Here is a 21312-nt window from a genome sequence, read left to right on the forward strand (position 1 = left end):
TTAATAATGAAAATTGTCTCCATATGACAGTAAGAAACGATGGTAAATTTAACCACATTTAACAGTAATTAGCAATCAGAGGTGGAGCTGCATGGCAAAGATTGCTTCCGGTTTTGTCCCAGTTCTTCAGCCATTAGTTGACTGAGGGTCTTCTTATGTTTTAGCTGTGAAGTGGAAAGATCTCAGTGGCTGAAAATAGACTTGGTCTTTGCACAGATGCATAGTGGCTGCTCTGCCTGCATCGGGTCATCATATTTCTGTCTACTGTGCAGATATAAAGAAGCTGATCTATTTTTATATGCATCTGGGACACGTTCAATAACCTCACCTGCAAACTTATCTATCTATCTATCTATCTTAAACAAATGAGATTTAGAAGGAGGAAACAATGGAGTTTGAGACTCACTGTGTGTCATTTCCATGTACTGAACTCTTGTTATTCAACTATGCCAAGGTAAATTCAATTTTTGATTCTAGGGCACCTTTAAATGATGTTCCGTTCCTTACACAAAGCTATTGTATGGCTTCAAAAGACATTAATATTTTATAACTGTCTTATGGACTGCTTTAATGATACTTTCGTAGTGCTGTTTTGTTCTTGACAGCCTTTGCTCACCGTATGCTTTTGTTGTTTGATAAAAATCCTTTTGTGTTTCTCAAAAGAAAGGAAGTCACAAAGGAATTTCCCTACTATTCCCTGTGTGACTTTCATTTCTCCTCGTGCTCTGAAGTTTCATTATCTGTGTTTTCCTTCCATTGAGTGCTGAACAAACTGAATAGTCTCCTAACTCTTGTTTTACGTTGAGCTTCTGGGGACGATCGTTATGTTCTGTCAAATTGACCCTAATTGGATTCAATACAATACAAAAAAAACCATTAATACTTATTACAACATTACAAAAAAAATAAACACGAGAACATATTATTTAAAAAAATTAAAAAATATGGTGATAAAAATGGCAAGATAATGAGTTTGATTCCCACAAAATTCACATGCATGAACTGATAAACATTTACACCTTCAATGCAGAATAAATTCTTTGAATAAACGCATCTGTCAAATGCAGAATTGTGAATTTAACCCTTAAAGAGCATTTTTGGGGCTCCTGACTCGCCTGCACTTTCCTCTGGTTTTCTAACCCATTCTAGCACTTGAAGTTTCAGTTTAGCTCATTTAAAGTGCCAATTTTACATTTATTTTGTCTGAGAATGGATAAAATTCCCAGAATTTCAAAAAAACGGCAGCAAAAATCTAGTGTTTTTCACTGTAAACTCACACAAAACCTCCTGAAGTTTGAATTTTTTCTTTTAAAAAGTTATATTTGGATGTTTTAAACTTTCAGATGGAATTTTGTCTGAATGTAACAATCTCTAAGCAAGTTATAGCCATTTGTTACAATATTACCCTAGATAAAGCTACAATATTACTCTTTAGGGATAAACAGGTGTACTTTATTTATTGATAATGTGTGTCCAAAAAAGGTTCATGTTATGTCAAAGTCATGCTTTGTAACATGAGTGTTCTCATTCAAATCTTTAATTTTTGTGTTTTCATACATGCAGATACACGCAAATACTTTCACTTTGAGCTTATTCATACTTCCAAAGAAACATGATAGTATCGTGGTTCAAATGAGATGATGATGGTTTGAACCAATCTGGGCATAGGAGGTGGGACTAGGCATCAACAATCGTTCCTGTTTGGCTTAGAGGAACAAACCACATGCATTGCCTTAACAAATCAATGCTGCAGATTTTGATGACGTAACCACGGAGGCTCTGAATGAGAATGAGATCAGAATGACATAAATGCAATATCACTGGAAAGCAGAGAATCTCCTCTTTACTGTACTGTATTTTAAAGCATACAGATTGAATTAGTGGGTTAAAATGTATTAAACATTTTAGAACCGTCTCGTTTTTGAGGGTTAAATACCCTCAGTTGGTAGTTGAGAAACTGAAATTACAAAATACATATTTTTTTTATGTTTATTTTGGTTTAACCATGAAATTTCTCATGGTGTCGAAATTTTGCAGGCATGTTCATGACCCTAAATGAGAAATAATCACACAATTTCAACAAAAAACATCCTTTAATCAGTATTTCTGAGAACTCAAAAGTGTGACCTGGAACAATATATTGATCAGTCTCGCAACATCTGCTCAATCTTCATCCTTCTCTGATGTCATATCCTGCAGCGCTGACGTGGGCTCTCTCTGCCTGAGTGTGTGAGATTAAACTAATGCCGGCTCTGTCCTCTCATCTTTTCAAATGGTTTTATTGGCCGGAATTCCGGTCGGTTCCGGAACGAATGCGAACGCATCAAAATCACCGCAACAGCACTATAGTAATGATTACCCAGAATGCAGCTCAATTTAGATTGGAGTGAAGATGAAACCACATGAAGCGTTTATAGAGGACCAGCAGTGTGTGTGTGTGTGTGTGTAGAGTCCGGCTGACTCATGGCTTTAAAACCCACTCACTTCCTGTTTTAATGGCCGTTCTGAGGAAGAGGAGAGAAGATGAGCTTCGGGTGGGTTGGATGGGGGTACAGAGAGGGTTTGAATATTAATGCTCCTCTGCAATGCATGCCATGATGTGCTACAGCGGGCATCGGTAATGCAGAGACACACGTCATCACTGTGCAGAGAGATGGGAAATGTTAAGAAATCCCCTCACTTCTTTATGAAGAGACCAATCTATAATATATGACCTCTTCTTTTTCTAAATATATACAGTATGTCTCAGACACTTCTGCATTTTACTTGCATCGAGGTCAGATGTGAGTGAAAACATGAACACACCAGAGAGCCGCTTTAATGTAGAAATTGAAGTTGTAATTATAATTGAAAGTAACTTTGATATTGTTTTGCATGTTTAATACTGTATTTAACCCTCTGGTGCTGGCGGTCAAAAATGACTGAAATTATTTTATAGCAATGAAAAGAATGTACTATTTTAGTTCGATAATGTTTTTTGGTTAATATTTTGTATTTTCAGGGGATTTTATGGTACAGAATTATATTTATGCCGTAGTTATAATTAATTTATTCACTTTTTGAGCTTAGACCTGAAAATTAAATTTTAAACGGTCATAAATCTTGAATGTTTTGGAGCACAGACTGAAGTTTGCTCTCTTTTTAAAGACAACACTTGGCAGATTATTGCTAAAGTGAATTTTCTTTTTAAAGTGAACTTTTAGAATTTTACGTTTATTGTTATGAAAAATGCACAAAAATACTATTTTCAAATTTTAAATGAAATATATATTTTCCAAAACACATTTTACTCTAAAAATGCAAGAAAATCAAAGCCATAAGTCTAAACAAGTTTGAGGTTGATATCTCAAAAAATTAGCTTTCAGTAAGATTTTGTTTGGGCGCAGTACCAATACCTTCCACTAGATGAAATTCGTCTCCCATTTATTTCCAATGTGTGACTTTTTTTTCAGGACTATTTAACCTTTTCGAATCATGTTCATGAATTTTTTTCACTTACTCTCACAGCGGGAGGTTTTCACAGAAATACAACTCTGTTGATGCAGAGAGGTTTGAACAGACAAACATCAAAATCTTTTGTTGTGTTTGAGATTAACTGAAGCTTTGATCTCATTTTTGTTCTGATTTATTTGCTCATTATTTGTCTGATACTAACCATTACTCCTCTGTTTGTTATTCACAGTGAAGAAGGCCAAGTATGATGGACCGCAGGGTAAGTGAACCAATATCATTCATGATTTGACAGCTTGTGTGAGTCTCTTTTGTATTGATCAACTAGTAGATAGATACATAGATAGATAGATTTAAAATTTAAAATCTCAGAAACACTTTATGTGAATGTTATGATATTTCTTATTCCTTTTGCTAATGCAGAGAAATTCAACACGTATGTGACTCTGAAAGTTCAGAATGTGAAGAGTACGACTATCGCGGTACGGGGCAGCCAGCCCAGCTGGGAGCAAGACTTCATGTTGTGAGTCCTTCATATTTCTGTCCTTCTTTGATTTTTTTGCTTTCATTTCCTCTTCATCTTTGTGTCTGTTTCATCCTGTTGGTTTTCATGTCATGGTCAGTCTTTTATTAGTCTTAATCTAAACAGTTTTATTGTAATTATCTTCATGAGTTATGTAACATTGTGCTCTTATTAGATATTCCTGCTGTGTTCAGCTGGACAGGAAAATCGTATTTGCTCAGAAGTTGCTCTCTCATGAATCAGCACACTTAAAGCCCTTATTGTCACAAATGCACAGACACAAGAAGGTAAGATCCATGTGCAGCTTTAATTGGGCAATCCAAAAACATAACCGAGGCAGGCAAGGGTCAGAGTCCACAGAATAGTCCACAATAAACAAAGAAAACAAACACAAAAACCTAGTGACAGTAAATGAAACCTCAATAACAAAAGCAGAAACAAACAGGGTATAAATAGACACAAATGAAACACAAAACAGCTGGGTGTAATCAGGATAATGAGTCCAGGAAGTGTGTTATGGGAAATGAAGTTCACAAGTGGGGTGAGGAACAACTGGTGCTAGATAGACCAACTGGTGCTCATGACACTTATATATTTCCAGCGAAATCGAAAAACAAACTGGTGTGATGTCATTTTAAACAAAATCAAGCCAAATCAAAGTTTGTTTGGCGTTCGTTTCAGGAGTTCAAAACATTCATAAACACCTTCATACTACCATTGGGCCGTGGCTCCGCCCTCTTTGATGTGGAAACCTTCGGTTCATTTCTTCTGTTCAGTCCGTCGAGGTCAGATGCGAGTAAAAACATGAACACACCGGAGAGCCGCTTTAATGTAGAAATTGAAGTTGTAATTCTTATTGAAAGTGACTTTGACACTATTTTTCATGTTTAATAATGTAAAGCTGCTTTAACCCTCTGGTGCTGGCGGTCAAAAATGACTGAAATTATTTTATAGCAATGAAAAGAATGTACTATTTTAGTTTGATAATGTTTTTTAGTTAATATTTTGTATTTTCAGGGGAATAAATAATATTTATGCCGTAGTTATAATCCATTTATTCACTTTTTGAGCATAGACCTGAAAATGAAATTTCTAACTTAAACGGTCATAAATCTTGAATGTTTTGGAGCACAGACTGAAGTTTGCTCTCTTTTTACAGACACTTGGTAGATTAATGCTAAAGTGAATTTTTTTAATAATAAACTTGAAGTTTTAGAATTTTACGTTTATTGTTATGAAAAATGCACAAAAATACTATTTTCAAATTTTTAAATAAATATATATTTTTTATTTTTTTAAAAATATATATTTTCCAAAACACATTTTACTCTTAAAATGAAAATCAAAGCCATAAGTCTAAACAAGGTTGATATCTCAAAAAATTAACTTTCAGTAAGATTTTGTTTGGGCGCAGTACCAAACGCTTCCACTAGATGAAATTCGTTCATGATTTTTTTGTGTGTTCACATAGCAAGTGCCAAAACTTTTACCAATTTTCATACCATTCTGAAGAAGTAAAAAATTTAAAAAATCAAAACGTAAAATTTTTTGGTCAAAAATTACAGAAGAGCACCAGAGGGTTAAAGCAATCTGATTTATAAAGTAATAAATAAATGTAACGTGACAATTTACTGTGAGTATAATGTGGCCTTCAATAGTATCAACTTTTTTTTAAGATTAATTTTTGCAGTTTTTACCTTTTTTATTATGATAGGACAGTATGTAGACAGGAAGTGAAGTGGGAGAGAGAGAGGGGAACAGGATCGGGAAAGGTCTATGAGTCGGGACTCGAACTTGGGTCGCCTAAAGCGCAAGGGCGCTACATTGCGGTGCTGCCCACGAGGCTATTGGTGCAGACTACGTTTAAGTATCAACTTTGTATCAGATGTTTTTCCTAAAATTCTTCAGGACAAATAAAAATGTAGATTTAGCTATAAATATAAATGAATCAGCTCTAAAATTAATGTGGATAGCAGCTCAGATCATTTGATTTTGGGTTTGAAAATCTAATGGAGACACATTTGAGATTACAGGGGTGTTTTTCCTCAGGAGAAACATCTGAAACATCTCCATTTGCTGTCCATTACATTTCTTCTCTGTGAGTATGAAGTCATGCGATCTAGTCTGTTCCCTTTTTCTCCTTTCACTTGCTCAGTATCTTCTGTTTGATTGCTTAGCTCTATCGCTGTCATCTTCACTTTATCTCCCCCTCTCATCCCTTCATTCGCCAGCACACTCTCTCCCGCGTTCATTCATATATCTCTCTCTCGTTCATTGATAGCAGACAGCGTGCAGATGAACTCAAAGCATCTGCGCTGGTGCAGCATGGCCGTTCTTGCATAACGCGGCTCTGCAGAGAATCTCTGCTACGTGTTCAGAATAAAATATTATACTGCATACTGTACATATATACTGTATACTTACTAGTATTTTTAAAAATGAAACGGTATGTATGCAGTGATGAATGTTTCAAACAGTAGTATGCAAAAGCCTCATCAAATAAAGGCTGTTTTGTGTTTTAAATCCGATATTGTGTAAAAACGTACTAATAATAAGTAAATTAAGTGGCATTAAAAAAAATTATATTTCTTTCAGGTTGTTTATTATAGAAATAGAGGCATAATGGGAGACTATATCCGAAGAATTACTCTGTTGAATAGCATTCACCTGATTTTATTCAACATTTTATTCCTAAAACCATAATAATATTCAAAATATGTGAAACCACTCAGAGCGCCCTAGCATCTCAGAAATGTAAATGTCTTTCCTCCTCTTGTGGTTTTCTTTCTAACAATGTGTCCTGCTGTTTCGCAAATTAGATATGTGGCATATTTCTCCCAGCCATGATTTGTTTCCAATTTGTTTCCATTTTGCCGTGATGTAATTATGTAAAGCAGTTTAGTCTATGAAATCTTCTCAGTGTGGTGCCAACAATCAACCCAGATGAACAACAAATGCAAATGTCTCTCTATAAACATCACATCTTGATTCCAAACGAGCTCTTCACCCACGCAGCTCTCGGTTAGTGTTTTGCTTCACGCCAGGCTTGATGTTGAATAAAATCCTTTTACTTTCTTCCACAGAACATCTCATTGTCTTTATGACATTTACAAATACCCCTTTTGTCTGTCTGAAATGACATGTTTTTAAGGCGCGGCTCCTTAAAGTAAACGGCCACTGTCATGATTGGCTAACATCATTGCATAGGAAACAGTATCAACATCCACTCGCTATTCTTTTGAAACATTATCCATATAAAACTGACAAAGCATTATGAAATTATTTACTTATGTTTGTGATGCAGCTGCTGTCAGATCCAATACAGTCGCTGCTTCATCTGTCAACAAAAGTTTCTTTGTGAACTCTCCACTGTGCCTTGATTACAAAATAAAATGCTCCGAACAAACATAATCCTTTAATGCGTTCTGGGATGCCATCACAATAAACCACCCACTTGTTTCTGATGCTGGGATCCTTCTGAAGTCTGTACAGAGATGCAAACAAGCTGTTTAAACTGGATGCATCAAAGCAAATGTTCCTTCACTTCTCCATTTGTCCTGTTGTTGACAGACTCAAGCGTGTGGAGGATGTCAGAAACTGAATGCGCATCTGTATCAGCGTAGACAGCGTCAGTGATTATAATGGCTTATGCTACTTGAACGCTTGAAATCTGATTGGTTGATGAACGTTCTGAGGTGTGCAATTATTTTCAGGGAAAGGCACAGATAAAGTAGTTCCAGACAGGTCTTGACCGCATTACAGTTCTATATCACTTCGCCAAATGATTTCAGTTATTTCCTACAACCACAAAAGATGGTTTGGTATCAGCAATGGAAGCTTGGGATTAGATGCATAGGAAATTAGTCCCACACACAAGAGTGGTTTAAGGACAAAAACCTGACAAATGTCTTGAAATACAACATCTGAATAATGTTTTGAGGTGTGGTAACCGTAGTGTAAGCGGAATAATTGACTCGTGACCACATTACCACCTTATTTTTCTAATAATTCATTGTCAATTATTGATTACTTCTATTTACTTCTAACGTGATGCAACACTCGCATCCAGTGTAGGCAAGTGTCAACCATTAAGCGACTGAACGCCAGAGGGCGGGGCCTATGATGCTATGATGAATAACTATTGGTGGACGTCTTGCTCTGGAGGTCTTATGCAAATGTATTTGCCCATGTGATGTCACATGTCCCCACTCACCCAATATCAAAACGAGCTGTTTTTGGAGATTGATTAAATAAATGCTTTGTTTATAATGAGGAGGATGTTTTAATGGTACAATCAAGATCATGGATAATTAGATTTTTCGTGTCATGACACCTTCAAATATTTAAAATAAAAAAAAAAATATTTTCCTCATACTTTGATGGTTTAATCAAAATTTTAGGGTAATTAAAAACAAATCACTTTTGGTGACTACTGTAGAACCTTTTTTAGGGGTTCCCATCATGGGATCATTTTATGGATTTAGTTTTACTTTAATTAATTTTGTTTTAATTATTTTTTATTAATTAAGCAGCTCGCAAACATACTCTACTTCTAAAATAAATTCATTAAACATGAAAGTATTATGCACTCATTGAAGACATTTCTCCTTTCTAAGCACAAAGGATTCTTTAAAATTCTATATCGAACCCACTGAACCTGCACCGCACCTGCATTTATCTTCATCTAATGCTTGCTCTGTCTTTTTATTCTCTCTCTCTTTCTGTCTAGTGAGATAAATCGTCTGGATCTGGGTCTCACTGTGGAGGTGTGGAACAAAGGGCTGATCTGGGACACCATGGTTGGCTACGTATGGATCCCACTGCAGAACATCCGCCAATCAAATGAGGTCGGCGGGTTTGTATGATACCAAAATTTCGGTGGTTGATATGAATGTTATTATTGATACCAATTTCGATCAAGCTTTAATCGGCTGTCATAAATGATTATTTCAGTAATCGAGTAATCTGTCGATTATTTTGACGATTAATCAAGTAATCTGATCTTTTTTGAGTGAAGATGGATAAGAAAATAATAAGAAGATAGCCGTTAATAAGAATTTTATGCTAAACTAGATGAAAAAAGTTTGCCAAGACAAACTTTATGTTGGCTTGAAAAAGCTGGTACAGAAAGTTTGAAGCAGTTTTAAAAGTTTTCAGTTTGAAAGTTTCAGTTTTAGTTTAGTAGTTTAGATAGATAGATAGATAGATAGATACATAAATAGATAGATAGATAGATAGATAGATAGATAGATAGATAGATAGATAGATAGATAGATAGATAGATAGATAGATAGATAGATAGATAGATAGATAGATAGATAGATAGATAGATAGATAGATAGAGAGAGTCAGGATAATCAAGGTGGTTGCAAGGGTTTTGCTATGCATTTGCTAATGTACTTGGGGTGGCTGCTAGGCTGTTCCTATGCGGTTGCTAAGGTATTCAGGGTGGTTGATAGAATGTTGCTATACAGTTGCTAGGGTACTTAGGGTGGTTGCTAAGGTGTTGCTATGCGGTTGCTAAGGTATTCTGGGTGGTCGCTAGGGTGTTGCTATGCGGTAGCTAAGGTATTCTGGGTGGTTGCTAGTGTGTTTCAAGGGTGATTTGTGTGGTTGCTAGGCGGTTGCCATGGTGTTCTGGGTGGTTGCTAGGGTGTTGCTATGTGGTTGCTAAGGTACTCTGGGTGGTCGCTAGGGTGTTGCTATGCGGTAGCTAAGGTATTATTGGTGGTTGCTAGTGTGTTGCTATGCGGTTGCTAGGGTATTTGGGCTGGTTGCTAGGATGTTTCCAGGGTGATTTGTGTGGTTGTTAGGCGGTTGCCATGGTGTTCTGGGTGGTTGCTGTGAGATAGATAGATAGATAGATAGATAGATAGATAGATAGATTTATTTTGACAGACAGACAGATAGATTTAGTTTGACAGATAGATAGATAGATAGATAGATAGATAGATAGATAGATAGATAGATTTAAAAAAAATCAGTGTTTGATATGAATGCCATTATTGATACCAATTTCGATATGACAGGAAAAACTATATTAAAAAGTTAAATATCAAGCTTTAATCGGCTGTCATTGATGATTATTTCGGTAATCGAGTAATCTGACGATTATTTTGATGATTAATCGAGTAATCTGATCTTTTTTTTGTGGTAATAAAAATAGACCAGAGTGAAGAAGATAAATGAGAAAATAATAAGAAGATAGCCGTTAATAAGAATTTTATTCTTAATAATGTCTTGTAAATCTAACAGAAAATGAGCCCATATTTGATGGCAAAAACTTTATTTCTCTTATGATATTGTGGGCAGACAGCTTCTTTACATCTCATAAGCTATGAAGGAGCAACATATGAGCAATACATGTGCTCTTTGGAGAGGTCAGACTTTAAATGAAATATAGATGATAGTGGGTGTGTGATGTCAGATAAGGGGAAGTGAAGGTCACGTTGAGGGGCAGTTTTTGATTAGATCTGGTGCAGACACAGGACGCACTGCTGGATTTATGGCTGCAGTTACTCAGACCTCCTCATGCGCCTCTGCCCTTCCTGTCCTGTTACGTAAGCCAACGCTTGCTTTATTTAAAGTAAGCGGTTTTACCGAGACACCTCCATTTGCTGCTTTTATGTCCCATTTTATATATGACCCTGAGTTTTCCCTCATGCTTTCATAACGTAGCATGAATAATACATCATCTGTTCTCAATAATTAATAAATATTTTCTTCTCTCGGCCTCTGACATTCTGGTGTTTGTGTGATTTTTGTGATTTGAAGCCATTGAGGCATTCGTTGGGTTTTCTAAGCATTGTCAAAGCGCAGCCAATCGTTAGAGCTGTCTGGATGATGTCACAGCTGAGAGAAATCGAATGAGTCATCAGTTATCAGGAGGCGATCATCGCCAACGGCATTCTGGGAAGTAAAGTCAGTGCACTGAGGTTAGCCGCCCAGCTCTCTGTGACTGATCAGAGACCTGTAAGAGGAGGAGACAGGTCACTCTGTGAAAGTTAATGGGCTGTAAGAGTGGAAGGTCCAACTTTTCAATTAAAAGAGCTGATCGCTTTATTGGCAAAGGCATCAGCTGATGCATTCCCGCTGAAAAGACCTATGTGAACTTCTACTGACTGGTAGACTGACCTGAAAAAATACACTTTTTAGTCTGATTTGAGCTAAAAGAGCAGAATTTGGTTTTCACTTAAACAAGAGTTTGTTTTAAGTAAATGCAAATCTGTAAATCTAAGGGCGATTGATCATGACTTTTCTGCCCTAAAGTCTGGGATAATCTTCCTCTCCATGTTAGGCCATCAATAACCATTTTTAAATCACTATTAAAGACTTTATTTTTTAGCTTTAAGTGAACAATATGAGTAAGATAGGATGCATCATAAGATGCGCAATATATCGGGAGACATGGAGTGGGACAGACATGATTTTGACCACTTCATTAAATTTTGTTTTGTAGAAAGCCTTTCTTTAAAGTGAATTTCATTTTGTAAAAATTGTATCTTAATTTTAATCAATTTTTCATCAACCAATTGCCTGGATTTAATAAATAAGAAGCAAATATAGCAGAAAATATAATCACGACAATATAATCATGGCGCCGGCGCGATCACTTGCACATAAACTGGAGCGCGTCTCATAGGCTAAATGAACCGAAACTCAGCGGCTACTTGCCTCAGAGACATGAGAAATATATCTATAGAAAGCTTGAAATGTCTTCTTTTAATAGAAATAATTAAAAACTAAAAGAAATAGGCTACTCTCTGATTATGTTGTCCAAATAAAGTTTGCATTTTCTCTCTAGGTGCGTCCACGGTGGTGATAAGAGTCAGCAATGTCAACTTTGCAGCCGACACTGATTCAGAAAACATTAGTTTATTAATAAACAATTAAAATGTCTCCTTACTGTTTTTGTCACATTCATAATCATTACTTTTGTCGGTTCTTTATGGCAAGCTTTATGCATGCGCTTGAGTGCTATATAGCCTATATTACGTAACCGCTCATTATTATGGTTTATTCTCTCCAGTATTTAAGAAATAAAATTATGTGATTAGTCAACTAATGGCTTAAATGAACAACTACTAGTCCAACACACACCGTTATTCCCATCACTGCTGATTGGTAAAGTCATTGTTAGAAGCTCCGGTTGCTTTGGCGTTGTGTAAGTGCATAGTGTATGTATAGTATGTTATTTGGGACATACAGATCATTTGTGTGTTTGTGTGTTTCAGGAAGGACCAGGGGAATGGCTGACTCTAGATTCTCAGGTCATAATGGCGGATAATGAAATCTGTGGCACCAAAGATCCGACATTCCACCGTCTGCTTCTGGACACGCGCTTCGAACTGCCGCTGGGTGAGATCATACTCATCACTGCTATAAACACAAAAATACAGCTTATTTACAGACATAATGGGTCTCATTCATGAAACATTCATAAATATACGAGTAAATATGTGAGTGATTTGCGCGTAAAGAGACTTTCCCGAAAACTCTTCTCCTGATTCACAAATACTTCGTAAACGTCAGAAGTGATAGTGAAATGTGTGTGTGTGTTAATGAATTCCAATCAGTCGTAAATGGGACGCGCGTGCACGCTCATTCTCAATTACCATAAATCCCGCCCATTAAATCCGACTGACAACTATATATGGGCATCATATTATGACAACAAAGGAAGGATTTTGGCCATTTTTTAGGAAACAATTTCCATAACAATTAAGGGGCCATTATTTTGCCCAGCCCTATTGAAATCAATTCATTATTTGATTAAAGTGCTCCGTTTGCAGATGCTATTACTGGCTCTCACAATAAAAGTAAAAAGAAAAAATGTATGTAATTACTATATATAATATTTGTCAAAATGCTGTGTAAATATGTACCTAATTAAGGTGAATTAAAATGCAGCCTTATTAATGAGCAAAACGTTCGGATGTTAAACGTACTATTTACGCGTGGCTGGGAGCAGGTGTAGATTTCTTTCGTACCAACTAACATTTGGAAAATACGAACATTTTAATGAATCTGAAAATTTACGGCAGAACCACTTTACACACGATTTACACAAAAAATTGTTCTGCTCGTGTTTCATGAATGAGACCCAGTGAAAGAAAAGTCTAACTTCTTCAAACCTAGTTTTTAACGGCCTCAAATGAAAGATGAGCCTATAGTTCAGAGCATGTTTTCTGAACAAATGAGGTGTTGTTCTCAAAAAGACCGTGTTCAGCAGAAACACACCTTCACACCGAAACTCTCCCGCTCAGTCAATATTAATGAGCTGATTTCCCTCAGAAGACATCCTGCTGTCTGTAGACACACGACACCTGTCTGAACAGAGGCTTTGCAGCTTGAGAACCATCCATTTACACAGTCTGATGACATGAAAGCTATTTTGTGTCACATTTAGGGTGTTTACTCTTGAAGTTCAGTTCTCTTGGTTAGTTTGGTCTGGACCAAAAAGAAAATTATATATTTAGTCCTGGTTCGCACACCGAACCTAAAGATACAAAACAACGACGTATATTTTGTGAGCACACATCCAAAATGTGCTGTGCTAAACATGTTCCTTGTATGTGCGTACATACAGTACGATGGTATTTTTACCAGTTGAGAACAAAGAGCTTATAAAATGTGTAGAGGAGTCAAAACAGCGGCAGGAATCCCTCCATCACGCACACAAACGAAGATCTGACATCTGTAACAAACTGAAGACGAGAAGAACCAGGTATTCTTTAGTATTCTGTCCTTTTTAGGGTCACATCTTGTGACATCAAGTCCTGTTTTTGGTTCATCTAGAGGTTTTTGTTCCATGCTGCGTTCATATTTCAGTCAAACCACACCAGAGTTTGCTTGTAAGTGGACCGAGACCAGTAGAGGCCTTTGCTATATGTTTCTATGCTTGCAACAGAAGGGGCCTCCGCTTGTGCTCGAAAAAGAGCCTCGCCCCTCGCCATCACGCAGCGCATATGCAAACACACACAAGGGTCGGACATTAACAGGGCTTAGGACAGAAAGGCCACCATAATTAATAAAATATGCACCAAAATATGGTGCATAAAAGTCTCCTTCTTGTTTTTAATATTTATAAGCAATATCACACGAGCAAAAGTGCTGTTTTCCCGAATATCAGCACGTTTGCAAATGTGATATTGGTTTTACACAACAATTCAATAAACAATAAGTTAATAGGCTATTAGGTGACTAACTTTTTAGACTTAATATTATCTGTTTTTCCTCTATTTTGACAATGAAAATAGTTCCAAACAGTAGAGACATTGCTCTTCTCTGAGCAACACAGTTTCAGTTTCGTTGCTGAATGAATCTGCGTTTTTAAATGAATCGTTCTAATGAATGACTCAATGATTGTCCCTGAATCAGCCGTTTTGAATGAGTCGTTAGAGTGAATGATTCAATGATTAACTTGTTAAGACAATGATTTGCCGCCACCTACTGGTATCATTTCATTTTAGGAGAGGAACTGAGGGATGAAGATTGAATGGTGTTTTTGTTTTTGGTTGTGATTGTAATAGTTCTGGTTAAAGAGATAGAATGCCTTTATAAATAGACTAGTAAGAGCGAAATATGACATAACTGTTAAGGCAGCGTTCACACTTATTAAAATGAACTGCACGAACAGAGCAAATTGCACCAAAGTTCGTTAATATCAAACCAAATCGGCCAAGTGTGAACACACCCTTAGATATGAGGAATCTGAAACTAGATATTTTAATGACTTAGTCCTTCTCCTGCAGACATCCCGGAAGAAGAGGCTCGATACTGGGCCAAAAAACTGGAGCAGCTCAACGCCATGCGAGACCAGGATGTGAGTCTGTCTCTGTGCTGTCTGTTGTTTTTTCATGTGCTCACAAAAACCCATAGCCTTCAAATGAACACATAAGATTCACTGTTGCTTTGCACTTTGTGAATCAGTAGTATCTGTAGAGCATCCACTTCATGGTCACAGCGCAAAATCAAATAAGATTAAAGGCCTCTTCACACCAAGAATGATAATTAGTATCCACCAGTGGATGATATAGTTCTGTTGATTCTAAGTGTGCACCACAGTTCTGTTTTAAATGCTCGAGATCTTTAATGTCTGCTTGATTGTGATTGGCTATCATTGTTTTTATTGTTGATCAGCTGGAAAAAATCATTCTGAAAGTGATATTGCTCACTTTCAGTGTGTTAATTTGTTATAGTTGTGCTGTAATAGAAAGTTAAAGTGTCAGTATTAGACTAATTGAACAGGTGTATGTGTGTGATTTTTGTTGCAGTATACGTATCAGGAGGTTCAGGAGAGGCCGCTGTCTGTACCTGGAACACAGTGCTGTGAGTTTGATCTTCTACATGCATTAAAGCTCAAATCTTCATCAAATTAGACATTATAGTTAATTTCCCCTTCTTTCAGTTCCAAAAGCCAAATATTTTCAGCCAAATATTAGTAAATATTGCAAAAACGTAATAAGTGATTGAAGTTAATTTAGTTAATTTAGCTCATTTAATTTAGGTAAACTTTATGAATGGACGATTTTGTGGAAATTCATTATTTTAGTATCAATATTATATTTTTTGTTAATATTTTGATTTAGATTAAAATTTTTAAATATTTCCTGTTTTCGCCTGTTTTTGTTTTTGTCATTAACATATCTATATAGTTTTTTTTCCATTTTATTTATTCATTTTAGTTAATTTAGTTTGTTATTTTAATATGTATTAGTGTTATTTTAGTATCATTGATATACTATTATATTTTTGTTATTGTTTTGTTATTGTTTTTTAGATTGTATTTTTATATTTTCTGTTTTTAACAGTTAAAATGTCAGTAATTTTTTTTTATCTTTTTTTAAATGTCTATATAGTTTTTATTCAAATTTGTTTATCAGTTTTAGTTATTGTATCTGATATACTATTATATTTTTGTTAATAATTTAAATTAAATTTTATTTTTGTATTGTCTGTTTCACTTTAATTTTAGTTCAAGTTTTAGTAATTTTGTTGTTTTTGTCATTTTTTATTTATTTATCTTTTTATTTATTTGTGTAATGTCTATTCATTTTTATTTATTAGTTTTAGTTATTTTAGTACTTAAAATTACAACAAAATGAGAAATGTCGGCTGAAATAAAATAAGTTTAAGTTTATATAATTTATTTCAGTTAATGTTTATTTTGTTTCAAAAAAACTAAAAATTTTGTTCATGGTTGAGAGTGTTAGATCAGATCGGATTCAGATTTCACATAAATTCACAGTTCTGAGCATATAAACCACTAAGTACTGTAGCGGTTCGGCTCTTCCCGTACGTGCGTCACTGTTAATGTGATTTATGAATGATGGTAATAACGGAAGTACCGCAGAAAGCTGAATGAGCAGCAGTGAGCATGAATGGAGCTCTGACTTACTGTGACTTACCCTCTTATTACTCACACACACACACACACACACACACACACACACACACACACACACACACACACACACACACACACACACACACACACACACACTCCTTGAGTGCTGCTGATGCAGCTCCCAAGGGGGTGGGGCTAGACTGTAGGACTTACTCATTGGCTGAGCCATGCAGCTGGGAATCATCGCTGGATGGCGGCCAGTTGCACATCACCTTAATCACAGAGCACTGAGTCATCACAACGAGACGTCACCCTGTTGCAGGAAGAGACGCAGACAGAGTTTGTGACAAAGTGAATCACAGCTAAAAAAAATATATATGTCTAAGAACATTTTGATAATGAACTAGCGGTGGGTGATATGGCAAAATATTATATCACAGTTTTTGGGGGGGAATCACGATTCACAATTTTTTTGTGTTGGTTTTACTATTTTGCAAGTGATTAGCAGTACAGCCAAACTAATTTCCCTATTTTAAATATGTAGACTTGCAAGGTAACAAAATATAAAAGAAAAAGAATTTTAGGCCAAAGTAGGGGTGAGCGAACATGAAAATCTTTATTAAAAACAGGAACAAAGATGCTGATTACAAATGTAATATACAAATAAAAAAAAAAGTGCTTTATTTTTCACAGTAGCTGTATTAATAGTAAGAAATTAAATAAATGTAAAAAAACCACTACATAGACTTCACTGTATAAATTATATATACACTGATTCTTATTAAAGCTACTGAAGTTATTCAGTGAAGTGCAATGAGTGATTTTCTCTTTGTCTTTTGTTGTTTGATTAACATTAATGACAGACGGATTATTAGGCTGCTGTCACTTTAAGACCTCATGCACAGATCTAATATACAGACATGCATCCGGTTTTCTCCCAACAGTTTACGTTCACTTACATAAGACACAACTGACTAGATTTATGTATTTGACAGTTTAAGCGCAATAAGATGCAAAAGATAACTTAGTTTAGTACTCACATGCTGTTTGACAGGCTTTTATTGTGCACATGCAAGGCTTTAAAACACATGCAAATAATAAACTTTCATGATTGTGAAAAGCAGATTGAGGAGACATTTTAATTGTTCACAATCAAAGATCGCGATATTGCACACCCCTACTCTGAACGTTCAAAGCATCCAGTTTTTACAAGGTTTCTTAAATATTTTTCCCTTAACGTTATAAGAACATTAGGGTAACATTCCATTTTATCATTTTACAAACATTATGGGAATGTTACTTTTGAATGTTCTCTGAACATTCTGAAACAAATAGTAACATTTTAAAAACATTACATGAACATCAAACTGAGGGTACGTTTACACAACAATGATGTACTATAAACAGTTTTCTCAGTTTTTTCTCTGTGTTTTCGTGTACAGACGACAACATAGTCAAAATGATCACTGTTCAAATGTAAAAATGGCTAAAACACTGTATTATCCATGTCAGGCCAGTAGATGGCGATGTCACTTTGTAAAGAAACACTACGCGCCTATAGACTGAATATGTAATACACATGCGCTTGACATCACCATTTTTGTAGTTTACATGGAGACGATAACGGTATCATTTTCAAGAACTTGCACTTGAAAAGCTGTTTTCAAAGTTTGAAAGCTTGCATTTACATGCCACCAAAACGCAGCCAAACAGCCAAAATGCATAAAAAAAAATTCTGTTTTGAGAGGCCGTTTACAGGACACACAAAAATTGAAGTTTTTGAAAACAATAGCATTAGCCCCAGACATAACATGCAGGAAAATAAAGTGGGCTAAAACGTGCGCACGATTTAGTAAATTGAGTAAATTTTTTTCTTGCATGTCATGTGCGGGGCTCCGTAGTTATCGTCTACGCGTATACTACAAAAATGCAAATTTGTGAAAACGGTGAAGTCATGCGCATTATGTGTACAGTCTATAGGCTCGTAGTGCTTCTTTACAAAGTGACATTGCCATCTACTGGCCAGGCAGGAGAAGGCAGTGATTTTAGTTGTTTTTGCGGATCCATGTGATCGGGGATCGTTTTGACAACACTGTCGTCTGTATGCAAAAAAAGCAAAGGAAAAACTTTTTAGGTTTTATTGCATCGTTGTTGTGTCAACGGCCCCTAAAACGATTCAGAAAACAAAGCTAAACTTTCATAAACAATGCATAAATAATGTTTTTGTGCTAACATTTTGAGACCATTATTAAAGGCCAGATAACTTTAAATGAACAGTCTATTAACATTACTGGAATACTGTTTGTTCGTAGCTTTGAAAGAACCTTGCCAGAACATAGTGTATGTTAGACATCAGCACTGCATTATGAGTGATTCTCCGTCTTCTCTTGTCTCTTACAGGTAACTGGTGGGGTGACCAGCAGAGTGAGTTTCCATATCTGTCATTATGAGCTCATTATTCTGACATCTGCTTTCCTATTCTTTTTTAGTTAGCTCTCAGCAAAATATGCAATACAGCAATATGTTAAAACATGCTAGCAACATGCTCAAAAATGCTAGCAACATGCTTATTCATTCTAGCAACATGCTCAAAAATGCTAGCAACATGCTTAATCATGCTAACACATGCTAGCAACATGCAAATTCATAGTAGCAACATGCTAAAGCATGTTAGAAATGTGTTAAAATCTGTTAACAACACGCTCATTAATATTAGCAAAGTATTAAAGCATGCTAATAGTATGCTAATTCATGTGAACAGCGTGTTAATTAATGCTAGCAATGTATTAAACCATACCAGCAATTCATGTTACCAAGATGATAAATCATGTTAAAGTGCTAAAAAATGCAATCAGCATACTAAATCATGCTAAAAACATGTTAATTCATGCTAACAAAATGCTAAACATGCCACCAACTTGCAGATTCGTGCTAATAACATGTTAAAACATGTTGGCAAGATGTATCATGTTAAATCATGCTAGCAAAAAAATGCTAAAACATGTTAACATGCTAAATCATGCTCGTAACATGATAAAACATACCAACAATGTGCTAATTCATGTTACCAAGATGCTATATCATGTTAACGTGCTAAAACATGCTACCAGCATACTAAATCATGCTAACAACATGTTAATTCATGCTAACAAAATGGTAAACATGCTAGAAACTTGCAAATTCATGCAAATAACATGTTAAAACATGTTGGCAAGATGTATCATGTTAAATAATGCTAGAAAAAAATGCTAAAACATGTTACAATGTTAAATCATGCTAGCAACATGGTAAAACATGTTAACAACATACAAATTCATGCTAACAACATGGTAAACATGCTAGCAATGTGTTAAGACTTGTTAACAGCATGCTCATTTATGTTGGCAACGTGTTAACATCTTAAACATGTTAACATGCTAAATCATGCTAGCAACATGATAAAACACACCAGCAATGTGCTAATTCATGTTAACAAAATGCTAAATCATGTTAACGTGCTAAAACATGTTACCAGCATACTAAATCATGCTAACAACATGTTAATTCAAGCTAACAAAATGTTAAAAATGCTAGCAACATGCAAATAACATGTTAAAACATGTTGGCAAGATGTATCATGTTAAATCATGTTAAATCTAAAACATGTTAACATGTTAAATCATGTTAGCAACATGATAAAACATTCTAGCAATGTGCTAATTCATGTTAGCAAAATGCAAAACATGTTAACAACATAAAAATTCATGCTAGCAAAATGCTAAACTTGTTAACAGCATGCTCATTCATGCTAGCAACTTGTTAAAACATATTAGCAATGTGTTAAAATGTTAACAATATGACAAAACTTGTTAGCATCATGATAAAACTTGCTAGGAAGCTTATAAAACTTTCAAACTTTTAGACAAGCCAACATAAAAGTTTGTCCCGATAAACTTTTAAGGTTTTTACAGAGGGGATTTCGGATTTCTCTTTTTATCTTTTCATATATCAGAAAATACTGTCACCAGCCAGATAAAAAAAAGAAATCGGCATGTTTTTAGGAATACAAAATTATAAAATCAGGCAAATTATATATGAAGAAAAAATTCAGATTATAAGTAGGAAAGTTAGGTGTGTGTAAAGCTGCTGAAGTGGAGATTTCCGACTCTAACTAACTGCCTTTAAATATATTTATTATAATTGAAATCTACAGATGCAAAGAGATAAAATGCAATAAAATAAACAGATAAATGTGCATTTTGGAGGTTGACCAGTGCATTACAAAACAATGGTTTTGCCTGTATAACAGCACACTTTCTCATGGTCATGACAGATTTGCATATGTGTGTTTTTGTGTTTTTTATAATGCTTTTGCAAATGCATGTCTTTGAAATGTGTGTGTGTTTATAGACAATGATCCAGACAGTGCAATGGATGACCGAGACAGTGATTACCGCAGTGAGACCAGTAACAGTATACCACCCCCGTTCTACTCCACATCTCAACCCAACGCCTCAGTCCACCAGTATCCCATGGGCCACCAGCACCGCAATCCCCGCGGCTCCTTCTCACGCACCATCAACAACTGTGACCTTGAGTACGACCATCAGAGAGGCATCAGGTGAGAGAGAGAGAGAAGGACAGCTAGATGTTTCTGTAATACTCAGTTCTGGTCATTACAGCATTAGAAATGGGTAGACAGTGGTAATTAGCCTCACTGTTTACAACACATATTTTTCATGTATTTAAAATATATATTTGCTATGAAACAAAATAACTTTTTTTCCATATGGGATGAAGCTTTGGTTTTCTTTTTGTTTAAACTGATTCATTTCTGATTCATGAAACAATCATGGCACAATTAACTGATGCAGCATGAGCGAGTTTCTCAGCAGGTGTGTCTCCTTCTTGCTCTTCGGTTTTTCTTTAATGGGCTCATTCATCATGTCTGATCGGCGTGTCTCTTATCACCTTTTTTTCTGATACTCTTTTTTTCCCCTCCTGGCAAAGT

General features: G+C 35.6%; 1 protein-coding gene across 1 annotated transcript in view; it reads left to right on the forward strand.

The window, feature by feature from the left end:
- Positions 1 to 3666: 3666 nt before the first annotated feature.
- Positions 3667 to 21312, forward strand: part of LOC137003749 (protein unc-13 homolog A) — a gene marked incomplete at its 5' end in the record, with an annotated part of 71390 nt that continues 53744 nt past the window's right edge. Inside the window, 8 exons of the mRNA XM_067364033.1 lie at positions 3667 to 3712; positions 3874 to 3973; positions 8703 to 8820; positions 12208 to 12331; positions 14728 to 14798; positions 15250 to 15304; positions 18723 to 18746; positions 20712 to 20922. Coding sequence (XP_067220134.1) covers positions 3667 to 3712; positions 3874 to 3973; positions 8703 to 8820; positions 12208 to 12331; positions 14728 to 14798; positions 15250 to 15304; positions 18723 to 18746; positions 20712 to 20922 — 749 coding nt within the window. The remainder of the gene's footprint in view (positions 3713 to 3873; positions 3974 to 8702; positions 8821 to 12207; positions 12332 to 14727; positions 14799 to 15249; positions 15305 to 18722; positions 18747 to 20711; positions 20923 to 21312) is intronic.

This window comes from Chanodichthys erythropterus, chromosome 16 (genome assembly GCF_024489055.1).
Source record: "Chanodichthys erythropterus isolate Z2021 chromosome 16, ASM2448905v1, whole genome shotgun sequence".
Classification (NCBI taxonomy): domain Eukaryota; kingdom Metazoa; phylum Chordata; class Actinopteri; order Cypriniformes; family Xenocyprididae; genus Chanodichthys; species Chanodichthys erythropterus.